The sequence below is a fragment of the Phodopus roborovskii genome, unplaced genomic scaffold, assembly GCF_943737965.1.
Source record: "Phodopus roborovskii unplaced genomic scaffold, PHOROB, whole genome shotgun sequence".
Lineage (NCBI taxonomy): Eukaryota > Metazoa > Chordata > Mammalia > Rodentia > Cricetidae > Phodopus > Phodopus roborovskii.
The window spans coordinates 12,430,974-12,441,805 of record NW_026126516.1 but is presented as its reverse complement, the minus strand read 5'-3'; the positions used below and the strand labels follow the sequence as shown (position 1 = coordinate 12,441,805).

Below are 10,832 nucleotides of genomic sequence, written 5' to 3'. Positions count from 1 at the left end.
GTCACTGTAGAGTGTCAAGTCCTAATAGCCTCCAGGATACACTGGAGATGCTGCTGGTACCACCTGGTGGCTACTGGTGGAACTGCAGCAGAGGAGATGAGCAGCTGCCCAACAGAACTTTCAATTGAGGCCTCCAGGAGCGGGGCCTACAGGTACAGCGTGCCCGGTGGCTGGTGGCCTCGCTGGGATGGTGTCCGACTCTTGCAGCCATAGTCCTGACCTCTGGGGAATGGGAATATCTACTTCTACAACAGCCCGTTTTCCTCTGGGAGCCATACCAGCAGTGACTCCTAGAGCCTTTCTGGAGGTGCACGCAGCACTGCATACTGTACTTGGAAGTTACCGGGGTCTGTAGAAAACACGCCAGATACAAGTGGTGGTGTACACTTTAGTCCAGCATTCAGAAGGTGGAGAAAGACCTCGAGTTCAAGCCCAGCCAGGCACTGGGGGGGGGGGACCCACGAGTTCAAGCCCAGCCAGACACTGGGGGGGGGAGGGGGACCCACGAGTTCAAGCCCAGCCAGACACTGGGGGGGGGACCCACACATGGCAAACAGTGCTCTGTGACCCCCAGACTTAGAGAAAAACCTTATATACATAAAGCTTCTGAAATGTAACAGAGCTGAAGCCAGGGTTGGGCCAGATGGAGTGCTGCAGCAGCCTGTTCTTTCCAGGAGAGCCCTCGGGGACGTCTCCAGTGCAGAGGACGGTCTAGACAAAGTTTCTGTCCTGCCACCATTCAGTCCCAAATAAACAGGCTTATAATCAATTATAAACCGGCCAGTGGCTCAGGCATATTACTGACTGGCTCTCACAATTAAATTAACCTATAATTCTTACCTGTTTAGCCACGGGGCTTGGTAGCTTTTCTCAGTAAGGCTTCTCTTCTTGCTTCCTCTGTCTGCCTTCCTCTCCCCAGCCTTCTCCTAGGCTGTTAGCCCCACCTACACTTCCTGCCTGGCCACTAGCCAATCAGCATTTTATTAAAACTATGAGTGACAAATCTTTACAGTATGCAAGAGCATTATCCCACATCAGGAAGGGGTCTGGAAGTTGTGGGCATTTAAAACTGTATGGTCCCATCACAGAGCTGGGCAAAGCTCTTAGTGCTAGTGAATACAGTGATGGTCAACTGAACCCCTGGCAAGAAACAGGCATCTAGGGAATGCCCTTGGGAAATGTGGTACCCTCACCAAAGGCAGACCTAGCCTAGCCTAGCCTACAACCAGAGCAGATGAGGGGCTACACCCTGCAGCCAAGGGTCTGGTAAGCTTAAGTGAGGTGTCTAAAGTAGTCCAATTTATAGGAAGTTGAATGGTGTTTACCCAGTGGGGCCCAGTGGGAATGAGGAGTGATTGCTTAATGGTTATAGTTTCCATTTAGGGAAATGACCTACTAAGGCCAAGAAAGGAAAAAGGAAGGTTTACATCTTACGGGACTGAATTGAAAGGAGGCTTTTTGTGTTCTGGGATAATCCTGGAGCCCTTGTGCTGAGACACTCTTGGGTTGTGTTCTGGGGGATGGTTAAGAACCAGTATCACACTAGTCCTGGGGAGATGAGAACAGATGTCTATTCACCCCAGCTGGGGACCCATGACAGCAGAGTACCACCAAAGGCCAACCTGGTGCGCCAGCGGCATAGAAGAATATAGGTGAAGGGTCGTTTACAAGAAGTGGCTCAAAAGACAGTTGCATCATCACAGCATGGGTGACAGCTCACAAACTACAGGTAGCTGGACAGGCTAGAGAGTGATCTAAGCCTCTGACACAGCTCGGGGATTTTGCTTGTTCCAGGCTGATTGGGAGGGATAGGCCTGGTGAATCTGGTCAGTTTCAGGGACTTCCTGAAGCCCTTGAGTTTACTTGACGAGCTTAAGGAGCTTCCTCAGGAGGAGCGTCCCACCCACATCGTCTTGCAGAGCTCCCCTCCAAGGTAGCTGCTACACATCAGTACTGATGACTGTAGTACGTAGGTGTTGCTTTCACCCCAGGAAGAGGTCAGGCAGTTTGCACCAGGGGAGGGGAGGCCTGCCCACGGAGTCTGAAGACCCCAGTGAGGGCCCTGCCCATATTTCTTCTGTTGGGAATGTGGACTGCTTGACCTCGCACCCTGGCTCTCAGAAACTTTAACCCTTTGAAGGGCGCCTTGCTCCAGCGTGCAGGTCACACTGGCAGACTGGTGTGCAAACTCTGGCCACCCTAGCTGTAACCCCAAACCTCCTCTATCCTTTTCACAGGCTGAGTCCCCTCCTATGGCACAGCTGGGTGCTCTGCAGGCAGGAGCTAACACCCTGAGGTCATCTCATTCCCTACGGGGTTCCATCCAACACGGGTGCTATCTGATGTCTTGGTACTTTGTTCTTTTTAAACATCGTGTTGAGCCTGTTGGTAAAATGTTTGTTACGTAAACATGGCCTGATCCCCAGAATACACATTTTAAAAAGCAAGACACAGTGGTGGCATTTGACAATGCTGGGCAGACTAAGACAGGTGGGTCTCTAAAATTTGCTGGCTAGGGCGTTAATGGCTCACACCTTTAATCCCAGCACTCTGGAGGCAGAAGCAGGTGGATCCCTGTAAGTTCAAGGCCAGCCTCGTCTACAGAACTAGTTCCAGGACAGACAATTCCAAGGCAATACAGAGAAACCTGTCTCAACAACCAAACCAAACCAAACCCAACCAAAACAAAAAAAAAAAAAAAAAAAAAAAAAAAAAAAACCTACCAGCTTGCTGGCCAGACTGCCAGTGAGCTCTAGGCCAAATGAGAGGCCCCACCTCAGAAACCAAAACAAGCACAAAGTAGACTCTGGCTCCACACATGCAAACTCATGCATGCATACTCACATGCACTCCCTAAGCAAACCACTTTTAAGTCCCTTTACTCCATGGCTGGATTCTAGGCAGATTACAAGTCTATGACACAAAAGGTACCATTTCAAGCCAAGTCACAGCTCTTGGGAACCTCCCTACATGGCAGCTGAAGGGTTAACAAACATCCTATTTCTGAATGGTGGAAAAGTCAAAAGGGCTGTGCATTAAGGCCCAAGGGTGCTTCTGAGCCCAAACGGGAAGGGTTGTACATGAACCATATGGACACCCAGAGCAACAGCCTTGAGCCACGGAAGTGTGGGGCACTAGGGGAAGCACGCTAAGCATGTTGTGGAGGGGACTGGACCCTAGGGGGCCAGGAGCAGAAGTCAAGTCTCTGGTATTTTACTTTTAGGGCCAGCCAGCTGCTTATGGGGAGCCTGAAGGTGGCGGGGGCTGTGCAATGGTCTTCGCTGGTGAGAGATGGGCCAGCTACAGCAGGAGCTCATGCAAAGCATGGCTGAGCAGGCTGGAGGACGGGGCCTGACAGAAAGCTAGGCCAGGGTGAAGCAGCACCAGAAGCCCTGTGAGGGTGTGGTGTGGGGCCAGGGTTTACTTTGGTTCCTGTGGGTCCCTGGCAAGACCACAGCATCCAGCTCTTCTGATACTTGTTGACTAGTGATATGGCTTCAGCGCTTACGACAGACTCAGAACGTTCAAGATCCAGAAGACTGCCAGGTGGTAGTGGTTCACGCCTTTAATCCCAGCGCTCGGGAGGGAGAGGCAGGTAGTTTGAGGCCAGCCTGGTCTACAGAGCGAGGTCAGCGAGGGCTGTTACACAGAGAAATCCTGCCTTGAAAAGCAGAAGAACCCCCACATCTCTGAAGATGCAGTGAGGAGAACTGTCATACATCAACAGGACACTCCACTGGGCCAAAGCTCTTGGAGGGCAAGGGCTCATCAAGTCATCTGGGGTCCAGCTATGTTGGTATTGAGAAGGATGGCCATGTGACTGACAGTGGCCTCAGTTTGGGGCGTGGCTGACCACACAGGTGACTGCTCGGCAGGCAGACTCCTGGGATCCAGCTGCCTCCCTCTTCTAGTTGAGCAAGGAGAGAATTCTCTGGGCCTGGCTTGCCTGTCAGGTGGGGCCAATAAGCAGAGTCTCAACTGCCGAGGTGCATGCTACTGGCAAGGCTTGCCCCTGAGGCCGTCACTGCTGCCCCTCAGCAAGGGTGACAGATGAAAGGGAGTCCTTGTGAAAATATAGAGGTTTATTTACTGTTTACTGGGGTACAAAACATAGTGTATAAAAAAAGCCAGCTCCTCTCTCTTCAGTGTGAGCGTCCTGTGCCATCCATGGCCACCACGTCAGGCTTCAAACATAGAGCAGCTGGTACAAAGTGTCTTCTCCCCGTCATCAGCATAACTACAGTTGGGGGAGGGGGAGGAGAGAGAAAAGTCACCTAAGAGGCCGACTGCATCCCTTACGTCTTAGTCCCAGGACACCTCAGCATGTGACTGCAGCCTTCCAGGGACAGACTGGGAGGTCTAGCATGCAAACGTCCTACGGAATTGACATCTGGGTTCCAGTCCTGTTCACCATGAGACACAGAGATGTGACACGCACCGGCAGGAACACTAAGGACCTATAGCGAGCAGACCCCGAAGCTGGGAAGCAGCCTGGCCCCTTCTCCCTCCCAGCCTTAGCATGAGCAGCCCTACAGGCGCCTGAGACTTCACCCCAGAGCACCGCTGCATGGGCATCCCTGATCTCTCCTAACTACTCAAGAGTACTACCCCAGCAGTGAGGATGTGCCATGTGATGTGTGGTTTTTTCCATCTGACTCATTAACTTTAGAAATGTTGGGCCCGAGCTGTATCTGGATCCACTGGACTGATTCCATATACATTTGGTGGAGTGTGTCCTCAAGGGTGGGATCAGGGCTCTGCAGTGCCCACCCACTCACCAGGTACTTACAAATAAACGGCCCAGCTGGCTGGGCTGAACTGATGAGCAATACCCCTTTCCATACCGCCTAAGAGACTACCGCTAGCAGGAGATCCCTGAGGGCAGGCCTGACCTGCATGTGTACCCGGAGGCATGCGTGAGGCAATCCTCGAATGACAAGCACATGGGGCAGAAATTGAAGCTAGGAGACAGTATGGACTACTGGAGTTCTAATAAGGGCTGGGAAGACCAGACCACAAGGCTGTTTAAGCCAGGCAGCTGCTTTCAGTAGGCCAGACACTTGGGAAACACAGTTTTCCTTCAAAAAGAACACTGAGTCTTGACAAGGGCTGGGCAAAGCATGTAGGGCTGGAACCTGATGGTGAATGGTGCCTACAGAGTACCCGCCCAGGGAGAAGGACCATGATTTCTGCAGCCCCACAGATCAGAGCACTCACTCTGCAAGGCCGCACAGCATGCAGGCCAAGGCACCACAGCCCCAGCAGGTGTATATACACTGTCCACACAGGGCCCGGTAGCACTGGCTGCAGACCGCCTTCCCATCCACAGATCTCACGCAGGACGAGCAAGCGATGGCAGCTGTCCCAGGCAGACCCGCATCTGTGAGGGAAAAGCACCAGGGCTGTCAGCACTGGAAAGAAACCAGAAGATCAGGAGAGCAGTGGGCACCTACCTGCCCCAGCAAGGGAGTCCTTATGCAGCTACCAGCCAGCAGGGGCGCTATGCTAGAGTCACAGAGAGGCATTCCGACTCCAGGGCAGGTCACCTGCCTAGTCCTAGTATGGAGGGTCACTCTTCCCTGGAGTACGCTATCAGAACAGTCTTTGTCTAGGTCCCGAGATGTGGTTCCCTGGTTCACTGGTCAGCCAAGAGGTTTCTGGGCTGCCTGTGGGAGCAGACAGAGTCAGGGCTGATGCAGAGGTCTGTTTCCACTAGTTACACGACATCATCTCTCCACAGGCGATGGACCAGCCTGTTCCTACTACAGATGGGTTACCAGGACAGCCCTGTTCTTCTGATACAACAGTTGGGAGCTGCTGACTCCTACTACTCCTTGATGTCTGTGGGGGGTAGACCTCCCAACAACAGGAGGCTTCTGAACCTTCTGTCTGTTCAGCTTGCAGGCTCAAAGTCAGTGGTTCTCAACCTTCCTGATGCTAACCCTTTAATACCATTCCTCATGTCGTGGTGACCCCCAATCATAAAATTATTTTTTTTGCTACTTTATATATTTTTTAAACTAATTCTGTTGCTGTTAGAAAATGTAATGTAAGCTGGGCATTGGTTGCGCACGCCTTTAATCCCAGCACTCAGGAGGCAGAGGCAGGCGGATCTCTGAGTTCCAGGCCAGCCTGGTCTACAGAGCTAGTTCCAGGACAGGCTCCAAAGCCACAGAGAAACCCTGTCAAAAAAAAAAAAAAAAAAAAAAGGGGGGGGGGGAAACAAAACAAAAGAGGAAGCAGAAGAAGCAGAAGCAGAAGCAGAAACTTGGAGACAGATGTTGGCTAAAGGGTCCTGACCCACAGGTTGGGAACCACTGCTCTAAGTGGCTCATACTTGCCAAAGTAGTCAAAGCCACTGAACAGAGCTTTGCCGAGATCTTTTCCTAAGTGCAATAACCAGCAAGTACCGCTGGTGGCCACTCACCAGCTTCCGAGGCCTGAGCTTGGCACCGTGTCAGTCGGCCATCAGGTCCAATCAGCATCTGTCCCCTTGTAGCTTGAGGGGCCCCCACCAGGCCAGGCTTCAGTGACTCCGGCAGGTGGATGATGGGACAGCTTTCACCCCATATGTGGTCTCTATAGGCCTGGGCCCCTTGGAAAAGGAGCTGCTTGGTTCTTTCTGGGGAAGAAAGATCCTTCCTAAAGACAACACTGCCAACTGCAAAACCCCTGCACAGCCATCCTGTGAACCTACAAGGCACAGCGTCCCTCTTCACGCCTGTTCCCCAAGTCGTGATGCCGCCAGCACCTCCCTGCCTCCACCGTTAGCTCCTCCCACGGCAGCCTGCAGATGCTGCAGCCCAACCCCACAGCCAGGACCAGCTCTTCTCTTAGCCTATCTCAGCAGCCACAGCTAATCTTCCTTCAGCGGGTGTGTCTCCCTCTTCACCCTCCCATCACTCCTCCTGGAAGCTTGTCTTATCATGCCAGAGAAATGCCAGAGAAGCATTCATTCTTGAAAGCAAGTGCCAGGGAGGCAGGAAACACAGGCGCTCAAAACAGCACCCACTATCACTGCCAGGCCAGTGGACGACTGCACTTACTATAGGGGAACAAGGACAGCAACCTCCTGACAAAGGTCCCTGCTGACCTTCAACAGTGGCTTCCCGTTAGGGCGCAGGCCCAGGAAACCTCGAAGTGAAACGCTGTGCTAATTCCCAAAAAACGCTCACTCCCACACGCAGCCAGGGAGACCTCTCTGTGTAACTGGCAAGCAAAAACTCAGAGTTATCAGCCCAGCTACAGCCTGTGCCACCTACTTGAAGACTGGAAGTGGATGTGGGGGCACATCCCAGCACTCAGGAGGCTGAGGCAGGAGACTGTTTAAGTTCAAGGTTAGCCTAAGATACATTGTGAAAGCCTGTTTGAAAAGACGGAAATGGGAAGAGGTCATCTTCGTCTTCAAGGACTCCTGACCCACAAAAGAGTTCAGAGTGTGGGCTGAGGCTTGGCATTCATCCTTCAGGCCTCAAATTGTGTGTCCTGTATTACTTACTATACAACACCCCAGAACCCAGCACACCTCCCTGACCTGGCTGGCTCCAGAATATAAGGTCTTCAAAAGGTAGAGCCAGGCGGTTAGGTTCCAATTATACTTAGGTCTTCTTTTTAACTGCACGCTTACATGAAAAAAAAATTCACTTATTTGACTTATATAATTATTGTGCGTGTGGAGGTCAGAAGACAACTTCCAGGAGTTGATTCTCTCCCTGGGCTCTGACTCAGGGTCAGGCTTTGCAGAGGATGCATTTCAACAGGCTGAGCCATCTTCTGGGCCCTGTTTTGCTGCATTTTGTTATTGCTGTTTTAAGACATCTCACTATGTAGCCCACACTGGCCTCGAACTCAAGGGATGCGCCTGCTTCTGCCTCCTGAGTGCTGGCATCAAAGGCGATAACTCCCGGTCATGTCTACATTCTTTTTTCTCTTGAAGGCACAATGCTTTGCTTTGTGTTCAGTCCTCACACTTCACTCATCACCCCCGAAGTGTCAGCACCTGAGTTTGCTATTCCAGAGTACAGAAACGGAAAAGGCCAATCAGCTCTACACACTTGGGGCTGGATACCGGAGTCTGTAATTCCGAAGCCTGGGCTTTAACGGCACAAGCGGCACCACTCAAAACTACAGGCATAAACTTTGCCCTAAGCAAGGCAAACCGCGCTGCATCTGCCCCAGAGAGTCATCACTGCAAAGCAATGGTCAACCGCACCCGTCCGCTACGGAGTCCGCTAGAGAGGGCCTACTGCGGCGCACGCCTTCACGCCCACCCGGGCCCAGGGCTGCGCCGCTCGGCCGCACTCGGCTTGCTTCGGATTTCCCCGGGAGCGGCCCGAGGCCGCCCCTACCCCGTGGGCTCGCGACGCGCAGGCCAGTCGGGGTCTCCGGCTGCGCCGTGCGGCGTGGCCCGCTCCTCCACGGAGCCCCGCACTCACCGAAGACCTCGCGCGAGTAGCGCTCGGCGAACACACCGCGGCTCAGCTCTCTCGGGCCCACATGGACCTTGAGCTGCAGCGGGGAACCGTCCCCGAACGGGCAGCTCCGCTTGGGCATGGCAGCGGGTACCAAACACTGACCACAGCGGCGCACAGCGCGCCGAACACACGTCACAGCGCGCTCACACCGCCGGCGGGGGCGGGGCGGGGCGGGGCGGGGCGGGCGAGGGCGCGGCGCCGGATAGGCCGGGGGGAGGCCGGGGGCGGGGCTCAAGGGCGCGGGATAGGCCGAGGGAGGAAGTGGGTGGAACTCGGGGGCGCGGGAAAAGCCAAAGGGGGAGGCACGGAGGGCGGGGTCTGCGCGTGGTGTGGAGCGAGATAGGCCGAGGTTTGGAAGTGGGCGGGGACAGTGCGCGAGACGGCTCGGGATAGGTCGAGATTTAAGAGGCGTGGCTCTGGAGGGTGTGGCGCGGGAAATAAGCAGGAGGCTACCCAGGGGCGGGGCTTGCGCGCGTTGGTCCCCGGGTAAGCCAGAGCAAGGCTGGGATAGGGCTCAGCGCGCGGAAAGCAGAAAGTCTCCCTTGTCGCCGAGCCACTGCGATGGGGGATCTTACTGGCTTACGAGGGTGGCGCGCTCTGTCCGGGCTTCCAGTCGCGGTGGGGCCCGACACCCATCCTGCCCTGCGAGTTCCTCCTGCGTGCCTGAGCCTGAGCTTGGGTGAGGGTTTACAGCGAGCGTCCCCTGCGGGTCCGCTGGTCAGAGCGGATATAAAACTGCCTGGTGAACACAGGCAAAGCAGCGGCGCCGAGGGCCTTGTCAGCCCTTGTGTTTCCACACACTATCTGTTCGTGAGAGCTACTGGTGAAGGTAGCAAAACTCATCTCGGTGTGCGGGAGACCGGGCGCATGCTCAGCAGGCGTCTGTTCTCCAGATTTTGGAGGTCTCAGTACTTGAGTTTGTGTTCCCGAGTACAGAAAGGGAAAAGGCCAATTTTATCTACACACTTAGGGAGTCTGTAATTCCGAAGCCTGGGCTTTGCGACACATTCCAAAGGCTCAGTCCCAGATCCAGGTGTTGGGTTCTCTGCAGAGGTTCTCATCTTCCTCGATCTGCAGATGGCAACTTCTGCGTCCTTATCTCATAGAAACACCAAGTACTTTGAATTCGGGTCCACCTTAAGGACCCGCCTTAAGGTAAGACTATATATCCAGGAGCCAGGTGTGTTGGTGCACGCCTTTAATCCCAGCTCTCAGGAGGCAGAGGCAGGCAGATTCTCTGTGAATTTGAGACCAATCCAAGCTGTAAAGTGAGACCCTGTCTCAAGATACCAAAAAACAAGCCGGGCGGTGATGGCTCACGCCTTTAATCCCAGCATTTTGATGCCAGCGTGGTCTACAAGGGCTAGTTCCAGGACAGCCTCTTAAAAAAGAAATAAAATAAATAAATAAATAAAAAAAAAAAAAAAAGACGAAAAACCACAGAGAAACCCTGTCTCGAAAAATCAAGCAAACAAACAAAAAACCAAAAACAAGGTAAACAGAAGACTGTATCCAGAGTATCAGTGTGTCTTTTCCTCATGGGTGGTGTAGAACTGTAAGACATGTACATGCATCCTACTATACAGCTTAAATCCAGTGGGACAGATGGATCAGGGACCTGGCTAGAGACCCACCACTAGGAAGACTATTCACATTAAAATAACGAACCCTGGGGCTGGAGAGATGGCTCAGCAGTTAAGAGCATTGACTGCTCTTCTAGAGGTCCTGGGTTCAATTCCCAGCATCCACATAGCAGGTCACAGCTGTCTGTAACTCCAGTTCCAGGGGTACCCAACACCTTAACCAGACATACATGCAGTTAAAACACCAATGTATATAAAATAAAATAAATGTTAAAAAAATAAAATAATAAAATAAAATAATGAACCCCACCCCCAAGAATTCCTACAATTCCCTGCAAGCTTCCATGAGGTTTCCTCTGGCTCTGACTGCCAGTGTCCCTGAGTTAGAGAGGTGTAATTATGTCATCGTTCTGTTATTTCCCTTCAGATGGGAGCCAGAGCAGGAGTATGATTTTAAAATTTCTAACACTGGGCTTTTTTACTCTTTTTAAAGCTCCCACCAAATGGCACCAGAATCTCACGGAGGGAGGACTCATTTGGTGTGTGCCAACATATTGGGTTCTTCTCCCATACTTCTGAGCTTGCTCCCTCTAGTTCACGTCTGTTGGAGGAGCTGGTTCGTTTTGATTCTGGGTGTTCTAGAAAGCCTGTGTATCTGCCTGTTAGACACCAGGGCCATTGGCAAGCTTTGGCTATGATAAATTTAATTCCTGTGGACAACCTTGAGCCAGGCCTTTCCCGACACAGTGACCATTCAGTGTTGGTAATTGAGAAT

At 52.8% G+C, this 10,832-nt stretch overlaps 1 protein-coding gene across 1 annotated transcript; it reads right to left on the bottom strand.

Annotated features, from left to right (window-relative positions):
* Nucleotides 1-4,064: 4,064 nt before the first annotated feature.
* Siva1 (SIVA1 apoptosis inducing factor) lies at nt 4,065-8,634 on the bottom strand. The gene is made up of 4 exons (XM_051196419.1): nt 8,436-8,634; nt 6,428-6,622; nt 5,218-5,380; nt 4,065-4,237 (listed from the first exon to the last, which is right to left on the bottom strand). Exons 1-4 carry the CDS (start codon nt 8,551-8,553, stop codon nt 4,180-4,182), a joined length of 534 nt encoding a protein of 177 aa, XP_051052376.1. The 5' UTR covers nt 8,554-8,634; the 3' UTR covers nt 4,065-4,179.
* Between the last annotated feature and the right edge of the window lie 2,198 nt (nt 8,635-10,832).

What these genes read in the sequence shown, in the direction of transcription:
- Siva1 (XM_051196419.1), bottom strand. Translation starts at nt 8,553, where the DNA reads ATGCCCAAGCGGAGCTGCCCGTTCGGGGACGGTTCCCCGCTGCAGCTC. An exon ending in AGCTCAGGCCTCGGAAGCTG is followed by an intron (nt 5,381 to 6,427) that starts GTGAGTGGCCAC and finishes TTTCCCTCACAG; the next exon opens with ATGCGGGTCTGCCTGGGACA. An exon ending in ATGCTGTGCGGCCTTGCAGA is followed by an intron (nt 4,238 to 5,217) that starts GTGAGTGCTCTG and finishes CCCCAACTGTAG; the next exon opens with TTATGCTGATGACGGGGAGA.